This window comes from Aspergillus wentii, assembly GCF_001890725.1.
Source record: "Aspergillus wentii DTO 134E9 unplaced genomic scaffold ASPWEscaffold_2, whole genome shotgun sequence".
Lineage (NCBI taxonomy): Eukaryota > Fungi > Ascomycota > Eurotiomycetes > Eurotiales > Aspergillaceae > Aspergillus > Aspergillus wentii.
In genome coordinates this window covers 550,461-570,408 of record NW_024467833.1, presented here as the reverse complement: position 1 = coordinate 570,408, position 19,948 = coordinate 550,461, and the positions used below count along the sequence as shown (strand labels likewise).

Below are 19,948 nucleotides of genomic sequence, written 5' to 3'. Positions count from 1 at the left end.
AGCTATTCGTGGTTTTGAAGGCCCTATACATTTATTCTCTACTCGTCACCAGACCATATGCAGCAGTAAAGGGTCATGTGCAAGGGCGATACACATGACCTTGAGATGCATGTACACAGTTGCAAGACCAACCCAAGAATCAATAGAATAAATACAACTGTACCGCTCCATAAATATATGTACACATAAACATTATGAGTAAAGCCCATCATAGCAAGATGTCTTTTCGTGCCTGATCGGACTATCAAAATATCATTGCATATGCACCGCCAACTGCGCACATGACAATGACCGCGGTGAGAACTCCCGCACCAGCCCGATCTGCAGTAGTGATAGCATCTCTGCCCATTCCAACGGAGTCTTCGTCCGATGTGCCCGTGCCAGCGTTTGGGTCACCCTTGCTGGTGCCACCGGTATCCGACGTTACTCGTTTGGAAGCGGTATTAACCAGATGCCCTTGGAAAATCTCTAGGGCAGCCATTTGCTCACCCACTCCGGTGCTTCCGTCATATGTATCGTTTTGATTCCACCGTAGACCGCAAGCGTTGTTCGGACCATTGCACTGCAAAGCAGCAGCTTCTGCTGATGCACGTAGTTTTGGCATGAGTAGATCATATGTAAAAGGCGCTATTTGAACTGTCGCTGCCATCCAGCGTGCCAGATAGGCTTTGAAAGATCGTTGGTCCACGTTGCATTTTCCATTGGGTTCGCATGAGACCTCGCTCATGATGTTGTTTTTCGGGAAGAACACATCCAGCCCCTTGATGATGCGCTCTAAACGAGTTTTCCATACTTCCGATTCATTGGTCTAATCACGTCAGTACCAACTTAAGATACATCCATGTGATTGACATACATGGTGATACATGTTAGCAGCCCCAAGCAAAAATATACCTGCGTTGTAACTCCATTGTATATGATTGAGGGCGCTGCAATTCTTCAGATCGTCTGTTCCGTCGTAAAAATGATAATCAGGGCTAGCCAGGCCAATAGTGAATACCCAGTCCCATGTCTTTTCTGCCCATTCCGCATATGTATTATTCCCTGTGTATACCGCGAGTCTAGAGGCGAGATTGAAGAAGCAGCCGTTTGAGATCGTGTTCTTGTAGTTGTAGCCACTGTTGAATGTGAATATCTGCCACTTCAAACCTCCGCCACATGTCGCATCATCCCATCGCGGTACTTGTGTGTTAAATACTGCCTGGGCAAGAGCAAGCCACTGCGGTGAGTCCTCTGGTGGATCTGGATATTTTACTTCGGCAGCGGACATGGCGGCCAGTCCCCAGAACGCTTGATCATCATTGCCCAGTGTTCTCGATTGATTAGCTGGCATGTAGTTGGCGCTGGGGCCAGTTTGATGCAACAGGGCCTGGGTTGTTATGTCATTCCATTGGGAATCCCCCGTGTAATACCAGTACTCGACCAAAGCCCCAAACATAGCACCTGCCTCCCACCAATAATATGGGTCTGGAAGATTCCCAGGCACATCTCCCGGTTTGTAGCCCGTGTAATATTGTAACATTCCGGACGCTGCGGTTCGTGCTGCATTCTTGATGGACTCTTAAAACGTCATTAGTGCCCGCCCGGTGGAAGGAATGGTTATTGATCATCGGGGTAAACATACCCTTGTCGTCTAGGTTAAGCTCAATAGACGCCAGCGCCATCTGAGCTCCCAATAGTGAGGTAAATAGAGTAAATAAACTCTGTGGGCGTGGTAAAACGCGGGGCAGAGGCCCGAAGAACCTCATCGTTATAAAAAAGAAATGCACTGAAAGAAGGACTAGATCGACAGGTCGTAGTTGCTTTTAAATTAGTTGACGAGTCAGTCGACCGGCCATTATTCAACCCAGCAAAAGTGAAAGCAAAAGCAGAAGGACTGAGGGCTGAGCTCCTGCAGCAAACGAGCGGCTGTAAGTGATGAGAGATCTAGGGCGCGGTCACTGCATTATACGACCTGACGACCGACAATCAGACAAGATATGACTGCTTGAGATGGAGAAATTGAATGGTAGAAGCGAACGGAAGATGGCATGAAGCCAGAGAATCTGAGAATAGAAGTGACCTATCTGCAGGTGACACAAACACTGCAAAGGAGCATTAATAAAACGAACGCACGCAATCGAAGTAAGAAGCTGCTACACGACAGAAGAAGAAGATGGATCAAGAGAACAGAAAGAAAGAGATATTTAGAGAAATTCCTGCTTTATCCATTCTATTATTGCCTCGGGCTGTCCAAGACTGCCAAGTTGTCCGGGATATGAATGGTAGCATTTCCCAGCCAATTTGGACTCAATCCCCAGTGAATAAAAAGAGCCAGAATCCTTGGCTGGGTTAGATGCCGAATTAGAACTGTCACTTTTTCTGCTTTGTCTTTTATTGTCCGCAAGTTAGGAGCTGCCAGGTGAAACAGTATAATCGGCAATAATGCATGATGTATATATTTATGGGACACCCCTGCGTCGGAGTCAATTATGAAGCATAGCATAACCGCCTACTGTGAACTATCCTAGATAACCAGAGGAAAGCGCAAAAACTGTCCAAGTGACAGCGAAGAATTGGCAGTGAAGTTCATTTCGGTCTCTTGCGGATGGTTCGAGGTGTTCTTGGCTGGGACCCCGCTGTGTGACGGGCAAATCATCACGAGGCTTGGCTCAGGCATCATGACTGTTTTAGTGAGCAAACAGAATAGGGGGAAACATGCTGGGGTAAATGGCTAGACGGGATGATGGAGAGATGGCTGCATTTCTGCAGTGAGAAACCGTGTTGAGATAGAGAACAAGATCAATCGATCAACTTGCATGATCAGCAGTCCCTGTCTGTTGACAGGATCCACGGTGTCGATCGACTCCCGATTTCTCGTCCCGGCCTTTCTGTTGATCCAGACTTTGGCTCCCAAAGGGACCGCCACGTGAAGCTGTGGCGGTTAAAATGCCCTCTGCACAGCCTCTCTGCCGTGCCGTCCCTCGAGCAACGTCAGCGCGCATTGGCAAATTGGCTGGCCAGTTTAAGCCCAGCAGTCAGATGGAAATCATAATAATAGCATACTGGCAGCCTGGAATCATGCCCGATGAAAAACCATGGCAGTGTGCAGAAATAAGACGAAGAATAATACATAACCACCTTTCTTTGTCTCAAATCTAAATGAAATAGTTCCCAATAATTCTAGTCCTTCTTATTTATGGGTGGCCCTTTGATTGGACCAAATCAGACAAAAATAGCTGCCTGGACATTTCTTTCCCCAAAGCACCCGGCATAGAAAGTCACGTGCAGGATCCCCGACAGAACCGAAACGCTTCCATCTCCAGAAGGCGGGAGGCGATTCATCACACCCTGTCACCTCACCACCGCAACGCCATCCTTCTTCATCCCGCCTGTTCTCTCTCTTTCCTCCTGCCATACCGATCGACTGGATTCCGTGATTTTGATACCCCTGATCTCGTCGGCTTTGACTGGACTCTGTCGCTCCGACCATCGTCTGTTTCCGCAGGAAAAACAAATACCTCGCACCCTCAGCCAGTCTCTGGTGATCCACTAGGGTCTACGATTTCTATACGAACGCTTTTTTAAACCTTTCTTCAATCGCAGTCATGTCTGAACAGCCTTACGACCCTTATATCCCATCCGGCTCCAATAATGCCGCCGCCGGGGCCGGTGCTACCACCGGGCAAAACGGTGACCCCAAGACAAGGGAAATCGACAAGGTGAGCCCTTCATCCTGTGATTTCTTCCGTACCGATCGCACTGGACTAAAATGGCCATGATGGTGTTGACGAAATGTCGAACGCTGTCAAAATACCCGTAATTTGTCCATGGATTCAACCCCCCTCAATACCACAAGATCGGGTTGTTCTGCGACGGGCGCTCATGCTGGCTTGAGGATTTTCGCTAACCTTCTCCTTCTGCAATAGAAAATCCAGGAAACCGTCGACACTATGCGTTCGAACATCTTCAAAGTTTCGGAACGTGGCGAGCGTCTAGACTCTCTCCAGGACAAGACAGATAACCTGGCCACATCGGCCCAGGGATTCCGCAGGGGTGCCAATCGCGTGAGAAAACAGATGTGGTGGAAGGACATGAAGATGCGGGTGTGCCTGGTCATCTGTGTCATTATTCTGCTTGTGGTGATCATTGTCCCCTCTGGTAGGTTCCCGTCCCAGTACGATGGTCTGAAGGGCCGACTAACAATCTTGATAGTTATCGCATCCAAGCATTAAAACCACTTTGACGAGAGTCACGTTTTGGAATGGATGTTTACTCAGCTGGTTTTTATTTTTGAGCTCGTGGAGCTTTGTTTTCAGCCGCTAATACCTTCTGTTTTTTGTTTCTCGGGCGTCAACTCCCTACTGTTCTCACGACCAAGTTTTCTGTCCCTATACACCTTCGACACCACGGGCTGATCAACCTCTCTGGATGGGCCATGTCACGATTCGTCGACGGTGAAGATGTAAATGATACTCCGGTGCTGTGTGTTTGAGTACGTTATTGCTCTTCATTTTCTTTGTCTCTTATGTCTTTCCTAGCCTATAATGAATTATCTGCCATACCGCCCTTACCGTCCCGGTGGACTTGTTTTTCGGAGACTATGCCTTTGGAGTCGGTGGAGATTGGTCCCGTAGATAGAAATTCAAGGACACGAGCGCTTCATACCGCAATGTCTTGGAGAGTGGAGAGTCGCGTGTTCCTAGGGCCAAGCGATCAAACGTGCTATTCCCCTGGAATTGACTGTTTTAGCTAATATAAACGAGTAAACTAAAGGATCAGATAAAAAAGACCCAGTGCACTACCGGAATCGCATGCTCAAGTGACGTCTGGATTCTGGAATCGGCTCCATCAACGCGGTTCTTCACTGCAGCAATCTCTCGGCTACGGTCTTGGGAGGAGCAGTTATCCATCTATTCAGATGAAATAGCCTAATAGGATTCTTTCCCGTGATCTGATTGTGAAAATTTAATTTCACCTTGAAGATCCATTTTTCTGTATTAATTGTTCTATACGAAGACTCAAATTACAATACACGTTGGGTGCGTCCTGCATGCTGCGTTGAATTTCTCCCCCTCAAAAAATGGGGGATAGAAAAGAAGAAAAAGAAAAAAAAAAAAGCCTGGGCAATAATTAATGCCGCGCAAAACGATCGGATTAAAAATGCAGGGCCGTAGAATCCATCCAGAATCAATAATGCGTATCCCATTTTTTTTCTTTTGCCCTTTGACTCACGCCCGTGGGAGGGGATCAACACCCGATCCGAAAGTCGCAGCCAAGGATAGTGTAATTTTTGGTCGCAGAACCGCCTTTTCTTCCCTCCCACTCTTCCCCTCTTCTTTTACTCTCCGTTTCCCCCCAGAGATTCCATTCCTTTAAAATACCTCATTTTCCTCGGTGGTGCCTTCAGCTACACTCGGCCTGATCTTGGGTAGACAAGAGGGCTAGAAAAACCACGCAGTTCAGCGGGTGCGAGCGTCTTTTCCAAAAGCACCGCCATCCGCTCCGAGGTACGGCCGATAACCAATCTCGAAAGATCAAACTCTTTGGAGTGCGGTAAAATCCCCTGCGAAACCGCAACTCTCCTCTCCGCACCTCCCCCTTCCACCATTGTCACTTGATCTACCTCAGCTTTCTAACTGTGTCGGGTGTCTTCATCCGTTTTAGATTTCCTTTCTCCCAAGGCATTGAAGCTGCCGCATGCTGGTTGACAAGATGCTTTCCTTTCGCAGTGCTGTGCGGAGAGCTTCCACCGGGAAGCCTCTCCGAGCCCTCTCCGCACCGCGTGTCCCCTCGAGATTGTCCTCTCCTACTGCTCTGAACTCGCTGAAGGCCTCTGCAGCTCCGTTGCTGCAGAGCCGTCAATACTCCCGTGCTACCGACCCCCAGCTCTCGTCCACCCGGTCGACCGTCGTCCAGTTGCTGAGTAACATCGGGTCCAAGCGCGAGGTTCAGCAATACCTCTCTCACTTCACCTCGGTGTCTTCTCAGCAGTTCGCCGTCATCAAGGTTGGTGGTGCGATCATTACCGAGCACCTTCAGACCCTCTCGTCTGCCCTCGCCTTCCTCAACCATGTCGGACTCTACCCAATTGTCGTTCACGGCGCTGGTCCTCAGCTCAACCGCATGTTGGAGGCCGCCGGTGTCGAGCCCCAGTTCGAGGATGGAATCCGTGTGACTGATGGAAAGACTCTGGCTCTCGCCAGAAAGCTGTTTTTGGAGGAGAACATGAAGTTGACCGAGGAGCTGGAGCGCATGGGTATTCGGGCTCGCCCTCTTACTGCTGGTGTTTTCTCCGCCGACTACCTCGACAAGGAAAGGTACAACTTGGTTGGCAAGATCAACGGAGTTGATAAGAAGCCCATTGAGTCTGCCATTGAGGCTGGCTGCCTTCCCATCTTGACCTCCATGGCCGAGACCCCCGATGGACAGGTTCTGAACGTCAACGCTGATGTCGCCGCCGGTGAATTGGCGCGTGCTCTCCAGCCCCTTAAGATCGTCTACTTGGCCGAGAAGGGTGGTTTGTTCAACGGTGACACTGGTGAGAAGATCTCCGTCATCAACCTGGATGAGGAGTACGAGCACCTTATGAGCCAATGGTGGGTTCGCCACGGTACCCGCCTCAAGATCAAGGAGATGAAGGATCTCCTCAGCGACCTGCCTCGCACCTCCAGCGTTGCCATCATCCACCCTGGTGACTTGCAGAAGGAATTGTTCACCGACTCCGGAGCTGGTACTCTGATCCGCCGAGGCAACAAGGTGCACACCAAGACCTCTTTGTCCGAATTCGAGGACCTCCAGAAGTTCAAGGATGTCCTTGTCCGGGACCGTGAAGGACTCGATGCTCGCGCTACCGTCGACCGTTACGTCGAAGGACTCGCCGAGCGTGACTTCAAGGTCTTCTTTGACGAGCCTATGGAAGCCCTGGCCGTGGTGCTGCCTCCTCAGCGGGAATCCACCCTGGCCCACTTGGCTACCTTCACCATCACCAAGTCTGGATGGTTGAGAAACGTTGCCGACAACGTCTTCGCTAGCATTAAGAAGGACTTCCCCAAGTTGGTCTGGACTGTGAAGGAGGATGACGAGAACCTGACCTGGTTCTTCGACAAGGCCGACGGTAGCTTGAGCCGTGAGGGCGAGGTTCTCTTCTGGTACGGAATCGAGAGCGGCGAGGAGGTTAAGCAATTGGTGCAGGAGTTCACCAAGAACGGCCGCCAGATGTTCGGTGACATCAACCTCGAATCCAGACTCCACCGCGCTGCCCAGGCCGCCACTCAGATCCTGGGTAAGGGCTTCGGTGCTAGCGGTGCCTCCGCTGAGCAGAAGCGTGCCTTTTCTTCGTCCAGCAATGCTCTGCGGGCTTCTCGATTCGCTCGCCCCATGGCATTCGGCAACTCCGTCCGCACTTACGCTACCACCAACCCCAACCCTCCCCTTGGTGAGAAGAACATGTCGAACAACAAGCCCTCCAAGGTTGCTCTGATTGGAGCTCGTGGCTACACCGGCCAGGCTCTGATCAGCTTGATCAACGCCCACCCTCACATGGACTTGCGCCATGTTTCTTCTCGCGAGCTGGCTGGCAAGAAATTGCAGGGTTATGAGAAGCGTGAGATCATCTACGAGAACCTGAGCCCCGACGACGTTCGCCGCATGTCTGAGAACGGAGACGTTGACTGCTGGGTCATGGCCCTCCCCAACGGTGTTTGCAAGCCTTTCGTCGACGCCGTCGACCAAGGCTCCAAGGAGGGCAACGTTATCGTTGACCTGAGTGCCGACTACCGTTTCGACAACAAGTGGACCTACGGTCTTCCCGAGCTTGTCAACCGCTCCACCATCGCCAAGGCCAGTCGTATCTCCAACCCTGGATGCTACGCTACCGCTGCCCAGGTTGGAATTGCCCCTCTGGTTCCTTTCCTCGGTGGACAGCCCACCACCTTCGGTGTCTCCGGATACTCTGGAGCCGGCACTAAGCCCAGCCCCAAGAACGACGTTGAGTTCCTCACCAACAACCTAATCCCCTATAGCTTGACCGATCACATCCACGAGAAGGAGATCAGCTCGCAGCTTGGAACCCCTGTTGCATTCGTCCCCCACGTTGCTGTCTGGTTCCAGGGAATTTCGGTATGTACTCCATTATCTAGGACTGTTTACGTTTCCAATATCCATGATAACTAACTCCATTCAGCACACCATCAGCATTCCTCTCAAGCAGGAGATGACCTCCCGTGACATCCGTAACATCTACCAGGAGCGCTACGCTGGTGAGAAGCTCGTGAAGATTGTTGGTGAAGCCCCTCTCGTCAAGGACATCGCTGGTCGCCATGGCGTTGAGGTTGGTGGATTTGCCGTCCACTCTAGCGGCAAGCGTGTTGTCGTTTGCGCTACCATTGACAACCTCCTCAAGGGTGCTGCCACTCAATGTCTCCGTATGTTATTCCAATCTTCAACCTCTTCAGTATGGACAATGCTAATGAGTTTTACAGAGAACATGAACCTGGCTCTCGGCTACGGCGAGTACGAGGGTATCCCTCTGGAATAATGTGTTGTGTTAAGTAAACTTGCCCTATATAATGTTGATATAGTAAGAGGGCTGGTGCGTGGAGTATTTTAAACATGGAGCTCTTTTTTTGAAATAAACAAGTTTTGTTCGGTGTCAAGTCTTTCAAGCTTAAGTTGTCTTTTGCAAATCTTTCTCGCATGCTTCATACCCAGCTGGATGCACCTTGATCAGTTGTTATGAGTAGGTGGTCGAGTAAAACTTTTGGTTATACCTCTCGCATCCTTTACATAACGAACTTGGTTCTTTTGTTTCCATTCATCCTTAGAGCCCTACATAGTCTTCTTGTTTCGGGGTTTTTCGAAGTTTTAGTTCACATAAAAGCTGCTTCTTTTCTTTATAACCACCGCCACATATAGCATTGACTGTTGCGAATCTTTTCATACTCGGGCAAAGCCCAATTCACCATCCATTCGGACTCAAGAACCTGCTGAGCAGATGGTCGATTTTCCGGTTTAAAGGACAGCATCGAGCGAAACATCGACAACAGAGCATTTTGCTCCTCTGACCCAAGACTCGGCATCCTCGCCCTTATACGCGCTTTCTGCACGGTCTTTTCGAAGTGGCCTTCTAATGATCGATTTAGGTATTTGGATTGGTGAATTGATTCTCCATGCTTTTCCTGCCATTCGGTCGGTAACGGGCCAAGTAGCCCGATCTGCTGACAAGTCATATCGTCTTCGTCTGTCATGATCCCTTCGAATAGTGTTTTCTGGGCAATGATATCCCAAATCGTGCATGCGAGTGACCAGATGTCGGACGAGGAAGTAAGAGACTTTGTAGGCTCAAATCGAGCTTCTGGGGGACGGATTAAGAGAGGTGCATGAGACTCGAACTTTTTTTCTTGCGCTGGAGAAAATGCTTCGCCAAAATCTGAAAGGAGGATTCTTGATTCTAGAAGAGTCACATTTTCACTTGCTTCTCCAAGCCAGATAGGTACTACACCGTGTTCTGGTACCCCTGTCGGCAGCTTTTGGCCATCTAAGCGATTGACTGGCTCGAATTCTGGCTCGCCATATTTCTTATATATTTTTTCAGTAGGTAGTTCAGCAGTGAATTCACAAGATGGTAGAAATAGAATATTTCCCTGGTGTAAGTCACCATGGACGAACCGCTGTGAGTGGATATATTGGACTGCAATCACAAGCTGTGCTGCTATCGCCCGTGCTACCTCAAGTTGAAAGAGGCTAATCCATGATTCCTTCTTCGCATCAGAGACACTCATCCTTGCCGGGCTGGTTACCAGACATACGTGATCCCCATTAGGGCCTTGGATGTTAAACCTATCCAAGATGGAAGGAATGATAGCTCTGCCTCTGTCTGATGAAGGGGCTGATAGCTTTGCCAGCATACCAATCTCAAGGGCGTTGAAGCTTGCCCTGCACACTTTGACTGCCACATTTTTGTTGGATGTCTCGTCTTGAGCAAGCCAGATGGTTGAATATGTGCCATGGCCGAGCTTATGGACTATCCGATAGCGATTGAGGAAGTAATCTCCGATTTTCACTGGATGATACCCTCCAGGTTCGTAATATTCCATTCTCTCCACGTATTCAATAGGCCTATATAGGATAGGGCTCATTTCCATGGGTGACGACATTAATTTGAAGGTGGAAGCAGAGAATGCACGGGATGTTCGATGGGGAAGATATGGCGAGAGCGGACAGGGAGAGAAAGAGGTGGACGAGAGTAAGGGCGGCCTCATCAGCGAGAAAAATGATTTTATCATGGTCTTCGCATTCTTTCAATTGCAAAAAATTTTTATGAATATCTTGGGATGGGTTAGGGCGCAGGAGATGTTCTGTCAGAATCAAGCGTTAGCATGCCCGGTACAAACTACTAGAGATGGGGTGCGCCATCATCACCACAGTGAGCTTTGATCACCCCGACCCACCACTGATCTAATGCAAATCAGCAAGTCCACCGAATTTGTAGTATAAATGCCTTTTGAATATTCAGAATGTAATGCAGGTATCTATTTAATGATCAGAGAGAGGCACAACGGCCAGATAATGTGTAGATTGCTGAACTTAGCCTGGTACTGTCGAGCGATGATTGACCCTCCAGAATCTAGACTCTCACCCATACCAAATAGAGGCTCTTTCTCTCTTCCCTTTTGGGCTTTGTGCCTCGTCCACTCTATCCTCTTTGGGTCTTCGCGTTACCTCTGCCTAGTCCAACGCGTCACCGCGTCAGTTCTCTACCTTATACTCTCATGTCCATCGTCTTTCTATCTCGAGTCTCTGAGGATCACAAGTACATTGCCATTCGATTGACTTGCGGCTTTCTTCCAATTACATCAGTCTGGACGGCGTGGAAAGTCGGCTGGGGAGACTGGGTGTATCTCTTTATTCTTCTGTCGTGGATCTATCAGGGGCATAGAACTACGGGTACTTGAAGAACCTTGCTTGCTTGATTCATCCGATGTCAGTATCATTCTTGTGCAACCAGAGATCTATCTGTATGCCTTTTGTCTGCTAACCTTTACGACAGAGCAGACTTGCAAAGACAATCTGCAATCCATCTCACGATAGCGCATATTGTGTAGGGAAAGGCCTGGAGTAACGAAAGGAACGCGTCCACGATACTAGAAGAAGAGATTCAAGATGTTCTACAGTCACGAGAGTAAGTTGCCTTTCATCCCAGCTTCATCTTCGGGCTGGTACATCGAGGTTTCAATCTGCAATATGAGATTTCTGACGCTTTATCTACTGTAGTTCTCACGTCCCCTGAGCATGGTGTTGCTACGATATGGTATGTGAAGTCTTGGGACTCCAATAGAAGCCCAATACTTGATGGTTGAACTGACAATCATCCAGGCTGGTTGCCACGCTCGGCTCCAAATCCGTCACCAGGAAGGTGAACAAGAAGGCTATACTGGATGTGGACGTTCCTAGAGCTTGCAATGTCATTATGAAGCCTGAAGCCCCAATGGCACTGAGACTCCAGGGAAGCTTACTGTACGAGGTCCTGCTACATGAGACAAGTGATACCACTGACGAGATGATGACTAGATACGGCGTATCGAGGGTATACAATCAGCAGTGTGGCTATACGCTTACCGATGTCCAAGCGATGCATGACAAGATGAGAGCGATGCTGAGGTCCATACCAGGAGGAGGATTGGATCCGATGGCTGGAAAGGCTAGGTATGTTTCCCATGCGAAATATACCTTCCCGATTTGTAGTCTATGTGCTTTAGTATCTGATCGAGCTGTACTAAAATGAACCTCAGACCTGAGCAGCTTATCCTCCCTTACGATCCATCCTTCATGCCGGAGATCAACATACCTGGTCTGGGTATCGACCTTTCACGATTCAACATCACAACTGAAGCGTCCTCGACCCAGCAGTCTAGTATTGCCTGTGTGAGAACTCCTGATATCAGTCAATCAGTTCTTTCACAGAATGCACGTCTGCAACTAGACATATCGCCTGGGGGTTATATGCAAGACTTTGGGGGATATGCTTCTGGAACTGACATGAGTGGCTCCGTTCAGAGAATAGGCCATTTCGGCAGGATATCAACTTTGGGACTTGGAGAAGAGGAAGGGGTGCTTCTTCAGCCTGATTTTGAATTCGACGAAGACGGTAATATAATTGAACTCGATGCAAAGCACCAAGAGAGAGAAAATAGGGCAAGCCGACCGATGAGTGAATCACCCCTCACTGGTGAAGTAAGAGGGAGTGAGGACGACTTTTCTTGGGACCTTCAGGTATGCTCCGCGCAGTGAATGAACTGCAATCACTTGAATCTGACAACACCAGCCGATGCTAGTTGACGAAGACCCTGAAATTGTCATCCAAGATGGAGGCGATAATTTTGCTACCAACACAAAGCCCACTAGACAGAACCCTACTTCTGATTCTGAATCTATCGTCGAGGTTGAAAACGCTACAGAAAACAATCAAGCCACCATGCGTCAGAGGAGAAACATCAAGTTCATTGTCGCTGACAACCAAATTGCACTTCGCAATACCGAACTCGCCCAGCTGAACAATGAATACGTACGCAACATGGCTGCTGCCTTCAAGCAGAAGCAACAAAACAAGATACCAACCCAGGCAAAGAAGAATGCCGTCTTTTGGGTCTTTGGCCAGGGAATCGGCTCCGTGGGTGTTGGGATGGGGGCTTCCCGTGCACCGCACCCTTTAAGTATTTTCTCTGGAGAAGAACTTTATGCTACTCTTCATCCTGAAACACACAAAGGAAAGAAACGCAGTCACTTTTCTGATGGCGAAAATGACCCGGAATCTGAGGGCCGACGAGTACGCCGCAGGGAAGACGAAGAAGACCAGGTCGGCCGCGGGCTTCTACAAGATGACGATGTCATGCAGGATGTTCGTATACTCTACCTTCCTTCCACTACTTCCATCCTGCGTATTGTTTGGAAATCTAACACAGCCATAGGATGTTGAAATTGGGCGCCACGCCTCGTCAGCCCTCCGTGACGATCACTCTTCTCTTATGCCGTGGAACATTACAGCTTCTATCAAAAGTTCTCAACACGGATCATCTGCTGCAAAGGCATTCCGTGGGTTTGGGAGTGTCAGTGATCTCTCATCCCGCGGGCTACCTGACTCTGTAGGCTACGGCCGTTCTCGTAGTCGTCTTACCAGTGCGAGTCCTCTCGCTGGTCGAGGATTCCCGTACGATCTAGAGGGACTCAGCAGCCTTTCGATTCCTGGAAACGACGATGACATGGGCATGTTTGGGGACCTGGACCTAAGCGAATATCTTCACACCGACGTTGATCAAGACCACAATGCAGAAGTTGGAAGCGGGACTGGCGGACCAGTGCTTAGGAAGCAAAGAGCTATGAAAGACAAGCTTCTCAAATCCAACGTGAACCAGGAAAGTCTCAACTTCCTCGATTTCATGACAACTCAAATGGAATCTCTTCCAGAAGAAAACGACACGCAATCGAATGGCCCCTCCACGCCACGTCGTCAGACCTCCTCTAGGCTTGACAAGATCGCCTTGTCAGCCCTACTTCCACCTCGTACAACTAGTCGCCCTGTGGCTACGCATGGTTTAATGCACATTCTGACTCTCGCCACCAAGGGATTCCTGGACGTTTATCAAGAACCTTACGAAGATTTTAGCAGCAAAGAAAATGGAGCTCAATACCGTTATGGTGAGATCTTTGTACGCCTGTCGGGGATGTAGGCAGCCAACTACCTACCACAGATGACCGATAGGACTTGAACTTGTGAAGAGTACTTTTTTCTTCTTCTTTAATTTTCTTTCTCGGGATTTGTTATGCATGTCGTTAATAATCGCTTATTTTATTTTCACATTTATGCATGATGATCTAAATATCGCAGGTCAGACAGACAGCTGGGCTGTACTTTCGACCTGATACGAAGACACGATTTAAAAAAAGGACTTTCGGGGATTACGATGGATTTCAAATGGGTTTTCTTTTTACAGTTTCTCTTCTTTTTCTTCATTAAATTCGATCCATCGGCAAGTTTCATCTTTTATTGGTTCTGATCTACAAGGCAAGGCAAAGCAAAGGCCGTGGAAGGAGCTATCTAATATTTGTGTGTATCTTTATGCAAATCGATTGAAGATTTTTAATTTCTACGTGGAATGAGTTTGATAAGGTATCTTTGCTTCGAGTGAATATAGAGGCGCCTCCACTTTCCATCCATACCACCTTGACGCCGTGAAGCCACTCGGAAATTTGCATCTGAGCTGTCCCACACAACCAGCCAACAAAAAATGACGAGACCGAAACAACTGTTGGGCATCTTGATCATCTGATGACCAAAAGCTATTTGATAACTGGCCGAAACACCAGGATGCAGCTGAGCCGATGGCCTCGTGGGGGTTTCAATCTTTGGGCAACGGTGCGCGGAAAAAACAAAAAAAAGTCAAAGGGGAGATGAAATGAAATAAAACATGGATAAAATAATAGAAAAAAACCATGCCGCATGGCAGATCGAGATTCATCATTCAAGTTACAGACTGATCTACAGCAGATCGAAGAGAGAATTAGCGAATAGGACGAGGGGGTTTGTTAAAGATGTCCACATGGGACGGTATGATGCTGCCAAAGGCGAGCACGGACAGGACACGGTCAAACAGGGTCTGAGCATGGCCATGCCGTGGGATACGCTGGATTTAAATGTCTTGGGATAACTTTCGAATAATCATCATTTTATTTGCTAGTTGATCGTAGGTACTCATATGGAATAAATATAGATGTAAATCACGTGTTGTAAAACAACGGTCACACATTCTTTCATCGATCGCCAGCTGTAAAAACCACCAAACGGTCATGATCAGACAAACCATACCCGGTATGATATACGGCAGTAATAATACATCAACATGGATCTATACTTCAGACTGGCTCTACAATAGCCAGAAAAGCCATAGAAGAAACAATTAATCAATGTAACTCCGGGTTCTTGCATGAATCCCAAGGCGCCTTGGACCTAAGTCACGCCCAGCAGAAGAAGAACAGACAACGCGAGATGTGGTGGTGGCTGTGCCATTATTACACAGCATCTGCAATAATCAAGTACGACCAACACTTGCTGCATAACGCGTTGTCGAGCTACTCAGATTTATCTGCTTTTTCAAAAGTTAAAATGGCACATTTAACAGCATTTGATCTATTAATTCATTCTGCTCTAACGGTTGAATTTATCGATCGGATACTTCAGACATCGTGTCTGTCCTGAGATCTCGCGCGATAAGCTGTAACCGTACACGAATTGTAAGGGTTAGGTAAAAACAGTCAATACCATGCCTAAGGTACATGATACATGGGATGAATCCATGGGGGTAGTTGGTAAATGGAGCAACGCGTTAGTAATTGATGGATGATGAATGACGAATGTATCTATTCCATCGCCGTTCTTGATAATATCGTTGATCTGAATAGCTCTTGTTCCTGTTCTTGCCTAAGTTCTGGTGGGCTGTAATTCTGCCGCGCGATAAATTTAGACTTTGCTGATGCCTAGGGCAGCAACTTGACGCGTTCTTCCAATACTCCGAGCGGGATAATTATACAATAAGAATAGTAGATAATTAGGCGGATTTTAAATATACATTATTTAATCTGAAAATGAATATAAATATCAGTATAAGTATGGCTGAATAGAATAGAGTAGATGGATGGTTGGGTAAATTACGTGACGGGTAAGGTGACCTCGCGTAATTAACCGCCACCGTCTCGTCTCGTCTCGTCTCGTTCTCGTCTTTTCCCGCCCAGCCAAAACCCTCTCTTCCTTTTCACCTCCCGAGTCTTGCTGCCTCGCCTCGTCCTCCCTCGTCCTCCATCCATCGCCATCATCCGGGAGTCTCGCGTTTATCTCATCTTTGTTTCCCCCAGGTTCTCGTACAGCTATCACCATCGATTTTTTCGAGTCTTTCACCGTGAACATGGGTCGGACCGTCGACCAGGAAGTTCACGCGGCGTTCGTCGAGTTCCGCGCCAAGGAAGACGATAAGGTGCGTGACTTGTGTATTTCGCGTAATATTTCAACCCGCCGCTCAACACCAGCGTCACTGACATAACATCTCGGTTTGGGCCTTGCTTGAAACAGTGCCTCTCCGTCCAGTGCATCTACTGTCAGCAGATTCGCGCAAAGAACACTTCGCGTCAGAAGCAGCATCTCCTTGAATGTCCCGGTCTTCGCGGTCACCCCAACGCTCCTCAGCCTCAGTCCCAACCCGCACAACCAACGCCTAATGGCATCGGCCCTACCAATGGATATCCGGCAACTCCCAATGGACCTACGGCCACTGCGGCCGGTGCCGGTGCCGGTCCAGGACCTGGTGCTCTTCCTACGCCAAACGGAACCATGATGACCAACGGCGTCAATCCCCATGCCACCCCGATGCAGACCCCGCTACAGAACATGCAACGAAGCGCTCCCTTGCCTACCCCGGGCCCTCCCACCGGACCCCCAGGTTCCTCCTCTGCCTCTGCGTCCCAGCAGCCGTCTCGCCCTACTCCCAAACCCAAGTCGAAATCGTCCACCTCGAGTCTTCCCGCCCCGCCTTTGGACGACGTCCATGCTGCCTTCGTCGAGTTCCGTGCCAAAGAGGAAGACAAGGTAAGATATGGTTCACTTGGCCTCCCAGGGAGCTGTAATTTGACCGGGGAACAGTGTTTGTCCGTACAATGCATCTACTGTCAGCAGGTTCGCGCCAAAAACACCAGCAGACAGCGCCAGCACTTGCTCGAGTGTCCCACCTACCTTAGCGTCATGAAGGACTCGATTCCTGCCAATAACCTCCTCCATACCTTCCCCGAAAACGACGTCGCCCGCTCGCTACAGATCCCGGCCCCGACTCTCGAATTGGATTTCCGTATGAGCATCAAGGTAAACCCGAAAGTCGCGGTGGGTCAGAGCCTGTGGGGCCAGAGGGATTGGGTTTCTCTTGTTGGTGGACAATGGGCTGGTCGATGGGGGAAGGGAATTATTTTGGTGAGTGCTAATTCTAGTTTTGTGTCTTTCAGACTAACTGGGGGGTGTAGCCTGGAGGGCAGGATTCGCAGATTGTGACCAAAGAGTCCACAACAAATCTTCGGGCGAGCTACATGCTGCAGACCGTCGATGAGCCGCCAGCCTACCTGATTGTCAAGACTGACGGATGGTTGACTGGCGCCAAAGATGTGTTGGATAAGGTTAATGACCCGAATACGGTGGACGCGGTCAACCCCAACACATACAAATACCGTGTTAACCTTTCCATGGAAACTGGTGATGAACGCTATGCGTTTGTCAACACGTTGATGTGGATTGCCAGCGGTTGCCGCCGAGGACATGAAGGTTGGTTGACCATATCCCCAACTGGAAAGACGCTCGCTGACCAAACAGAAGTTATTTTCGATTCATTCCGCGTCAACTAACCCTCCGTGATGCTGTAGCTGTTTTGTCCGTTTTTTGAGCGAGTACTCTTCGTTTCGTGATGGGAAAAATGGGGTTTTTTCTTCGTTTCAAGTCGATCTTGCGACACGCTTTTTAGTCATTTTAACTTTTTTTTCTTCTTTTTTTGCCCTGTTCCCTTTTTCTTTCTTCAACACCTACCATGTTTTTCTGACATTCGAATTTTCCATTGGTTTGTTGGTCCCTGTTCCAATTGTGAGCCTGCTTGATGCGCTCGCCAGATTGTGGCGGCCTTGTTTTGCACCCTCTTATGAATTTCCTTGTGTCACATCTGTAAGGTATCACTTTTTCCTTGTCCACTGCGAGGTGCGAGATTGTTCTATTTGCCACCTCGGTCCTTGTGTGATCCTGACCGTTTTCTTTTCAGTTAAGCAACGAGGATATCCTGTATGTTTACATTTCGAGAGTGGAAATACTACCTATATTGGTTTTATGGCAAGACATCGAGTACACTGTAGACGGAAATATATATATAGTTGGCGTTGATACACAGGATAGATTACTAGCACAACCAAACTCCTGTTTATACACAGTATCGTTCGTTCGCTGTAAGAACTCAATTGCAACATTGAAAACCACGAACTAAACACACAAAACATGTATCTTACTTTGTATCGTTACACCCAGTCATTAAATCCGTTTATTCTTAGCAGCTTTTTAGGTTATCGATGATCCGCCCAGCCTTATATATTCCGTTCCTGATACTGGTATATACTGGTATAGGGGTATGTAAATACTGTACATACAACAATGCCCATTGTTGATGCTGAAACATGTTTTGTAATAATTAATGTAAATACCAGGAACTATGAGGCTATTTTGAACTATTGATTATTGTTTTCTGTATATGGAAAATCATATCCCCTATCTTAGTATGATAATATTGTATGAGATGTCATATTCTAACGGTCAGACAGAAATAGAACCTTCGTATAGAGTATTCTATATTCATTAATTATCACTCAGTTGTTTTATATTCTGTCTTCATAGATAGTCGATATTAAAATGCCTCTTCGCTCTACCAAGTAAAGTTACATCACCACTACCAGCATTCACTGACATCATGCTGCGAGCTCTCAATCTTCTCCCCCCTCCTCCCCATCTGCCCTGCAGTTGCATAATGTCCCATCCAACCCGCGATCAGTCTCGCAATGTATTCTTCGTCCTTACACCGAATATCGAGGATATCCGTGGCGGAGTAGATGCTGGTCCACAGTACACAAAGAACGACTTCTTGACGATGCTCTGTATCTGCCTCGACGCTCCGAATGGGTTTATGGTTGTTTCGGACGATGGGCAGGTGGTAGAGGATAGTTCTGACCTGCTCGAGAAGGGGGTTTATATCGTTAAGTCTGCACAGGAAGATGGTATGCAGGGTGTAATTCCTCTTATACAGATGCAGAAGACTGAGCAATTGTCCTGCGTTAGGCCGTGTCGAGGTCTCAGAAGAGCGATACTACTTTCGTTCCTTTTCCATCGCGGATTCTACCAGTTATAAATAATTCACTGCGTGAGTCATCTTCTCGTTCCAAGTACTGTGGTTATCTCTAATCGCAGTAGTCTAGTGAGACACCGTGATGGGGGCTGTATGATCTCAGGGGCTGTTGCAAAAGGGGCGGACAGAGATATCTGGCTTGGGTTTGAGGCAGCACATATCGTTCCCGTGGCCCACGAGGCCGTTTTCCCCTCGAGCCATCTCGATGCCTATGTGACTGACCGGACAGGAATCAACTCGCCACAGAATGGTATCTTGATGAAGGCTGATCTTCGTCAGCTTTTTGACCAATACTTCTTTGCGATTAACCCGTTTGTTAGTCCTCTACATCGATCCCTTCTCCTGGTGCGTATTTGGAATAAAGTTGACATTTAATAGAAAGGATACAAAATCTACACATTCCAAGGAATCGACGAAGAACTCGACGGAACAGTTATAGGTGCATCGTGCCGCTAACCCGACCATCCTCATCAAGTCTCTGACATGCTTTATACTGGCACTTTAAACAAGCTGTCCTGGCCAATATGAGAGGAGCTGGTGAGCCGGTATACGAACATGACTTTCCTCCAGGGAGCGACCAAATCGGACATATATTGCAAGGCCCGCAGCCAGGAGAACGCATGGAGTTTGAGCTTGCGAGTCGCTTGCATGGTTTTCATCCTGACACTTTCATTTGATCTGTCAGGCTTGCTTATTCCCATAGAATGGACCTCGACCTGTGAATAACCACCCTCTTGGGCTGCGCAGAGTGATAGCATTGCATGGGTAATGTGGTTATCAACGAGACTGAGAATACGACACTCGTGCTGTATCCAGTAGAGTCGAGTTATTATGTTTCATCAACCGCCATGATCTAATTATGCCGTGATAACTACGATATGATAAAGACCAGACCCCACCCCTTCATGTCGAACAGTCAGGGGGTGTACCGGGGAGTGTGCCTGTTGGGAATACTGTGCTTCATACGAGATCTTGGCAGCCGAATCCGAATCGGGAGGCGAGGA

General features: G+C 48.4%; 7 protein-coding genes across 7 annotated transcripts; 5 read left to right on the top strand and 2 right to left on the bottom strand.

Moving 5' to 3' along the window:
* Positions 1-244: 244 nt before the first annotated feature.
* On the bottom strand, positions 245-1,664 carry ASPWEDRAFT_168175 (glycoside hydrolase family 76 protein; the record flags this gene model as incomplete). Its single annotated transcript, XM_040830262.1, has 3 exons — positions 245-808; positions 857-1,560; positions 1,625-1,664. The coding sequence occupies 3 exons, from the start codon at positions 1,662-1,664 to the stop codon at positions 245-247; spliced, it is 1,308 nt and encodes a 435-aa protein (XP_040691929.1).
* A 1,895-nt stretch (positions 1,665-3,559) lies between these two features.
* Positions 3,560-4,320, top strand: ASPWEDRAFT_35870 (SNAP receptor SNC2). Its single transcript, XM_040834317.1, has 3 exons — positions 3,560-3,701; positions 3,909-4,140; positions 4,195-4,320. Exons 1-3 carry the CDS (start codon positions 3,588-3,590, stop codon positions 4,212-4,214), a joined length of 366 nt encoding a protein of 121 aa, XP_040691928.1. The 5' UTR covers positions 3,560-3,587; the 3' UTR covers positions 4,215-4,320.
* A 1,326-nt stretch (positions 4,321-5,646) lies between these two features.
* Positions 5,647-8,934, top strand: argEF (bifunctional acetylglutamate kinase/N-acetyl-gamma-glutamyl-phosphate reductase). Its single transcript, XM_040834316.1, has 3 exons — positions 5,647-8,100; positions 8,165-8,405; positions 8,463-8,934. The coding sequence occupies exons 1-3, from the start codon at positions 5,695-5,697 to the stop codon at positions 8,516-8,518; spliced, it is 2,703 nt and encodes a 900-aa protein (XP_040691927.1). The 5' UTR covers positions 5,647-5,694; the 3' UTR covers positions 8,519-8,934.
* ASPWEDRAFT_317264 (uncharacterized protein) lies at positions 8,776-10,488 on the bottom strand. The gene is made up of 2 exons (XM_040833575.1): positions 10,402-10,488; positions 8,776-10,337 (listed from the first exon to the last, which is right to left on the bottom strand). Exon 2 carries the CDS (start codon positions 10,263-10,265, stop codon positions 8,874-8,876), a length of 1,392 nt encoding a protein of 463 aa, XP_040691926.1. The 5' UTR covers positions 10,266-10,337; positions 10,402-10,488; the 3' UTR covers positions 8,776-8,873.
* Positions 10,489-11,142: 654 nt separating this feature from the next.
* On the top strand, positions 11,143-13,706 carry ASPWEDRAFT_168171 (Rad21/Rec8 N terminal domain protein; the record flags this gene model as incomplete). Its single annotated transcript, XM_040830261.1, has 6 exons — positions 11,143-11,161; positions 11,254-11,290; positions 11,356-11,685; positions 11,772-12,252; positions 12,305-12,877; positions 12,948-13,706. 6 exons carry the CDS (start codon positions 11,143-11,145, stop codon positions 13,704-13,706), a joined length of 2,199 nt encoding a protein of 732 aa, XP_040691925.1.
* Positions 13,707-15,724: 2,018 nt separating this feature from the next.
* ASPWEDRAFT_35866 (DUF3237 domain-containing protein) lies at positions 15,725-17,467 on the top strand. Its single transcript, XM_040834314.1, has 5 exons — positions 15,725-16,004; positions 16,100-16,612; positions 16,667-16,987; positions 17,038-17,332; positions 17,384-17,467. Exons 1-5 carry the CDS (start codon positions 15,936-15,938, stop codon positions 17,410-17,412), a joined length of 1,227 nt encoding a protein of 408 aa, XP_040691924.1. The 5' UTR covers positions 15,725-15,935; the 3' UTR covers positions 17,413-17,467.
* Positions 17,468-18,569: 1,102 nt separating this feature from the next.
* On the top strand, positions 18,570-19,621 carry ASPWEDRAFT_168169 (HNH endonuclease signature motif containing protein; the record flags this gene model as incomplete). The annotated part of the gene is made up of 4 exons (XM_040830260.1): positions 18,570-18,816; positions 19,015-19,259; positions 19,323-19,383; positions 19,455-19,621. 4 exons carry the CDS (start codon positions 18,570-18,572, stop codon positions 19,619-19,621), a joined length of 720 nt encoding a protein of 239 aa, XP_040691923.1.
* Between the last annotated feature and the right edge of the window lie 327 nt (positions 19,622-19,948).

Bases quoted from the DNA above. Each gene is read 5' to 3' on its own strand.
- ASPWEDRAFT_317264 (XM_040833575.1), bottom strand. From the start codon at position 10,265: ATGATAAAATCATTTTTCTCGCTGATGAGGCCGCCCTTACTCTCGTCC.
- argEF (XM_040834316.1), top strand. From the start codon at position 5,695: ATGCTTTCCTTTCGCAGTGCTGTGCGGAGAGCTTCCACCGGGAAGCCT. The intron at 8,101-8,164 runs GTATGTACTCCA...AACTCCATTCAG, and splicing joins TCTGGTTCCAGGGAATTTCG to CACACCATCAGCATTCCTCT. The intron at 8,406-8,462 runs GTATGTTATTCC...TGAGTTTTACAG, and splicing joins TGCTGCCACTCAATGTCTCC to AGAACATGAACCTGGCTCTC.
- ASPWEDRAFT_35870 (XM_040834317.1), top strand. From the start codon at position 3,588: ATGTCTGAACAGCCTTACGACCCTTATATCCCATCCGGCTCCAATAAT. The intron at 3,702-3,908 runs GTGAGCCCTTCA...CTTCTGCAATAG, and splicing joins AGACAAGGGAAATCGACAAG to AAAATCCAGGAAACCGTCGA. The intron at 4,141-4,194 runs GTAGGTTCCCGT...CAATCTTGATAG, and splicing joins GGTGATCATTGTCCCCTCTG to TTATCGCATCCAAGCATTAA.
- ASPWEDRAFT_35866 (XM_040834314.1), top strand. From the start codon at position 15,936: ATGGGTCGGACCGTCGACCAGGAAGTTCACGCGGCGTTCGTCGAGTTC. The intron at 16,988-17,037 runs GTGAGTGCTAAT...TGGGGGGTGTAG, and splicing joins GGGGGAAGGGAATTATTTTG to CCTGGAGGGCAGGATTCGCA. The intron at 17,333-17,383 runs GTTGGTTGACCA...ACCAAACAGAAG, and splicing joins TTGCCGCCGAGGACATGAAG to TTATTTTCGATTCATTCCGC.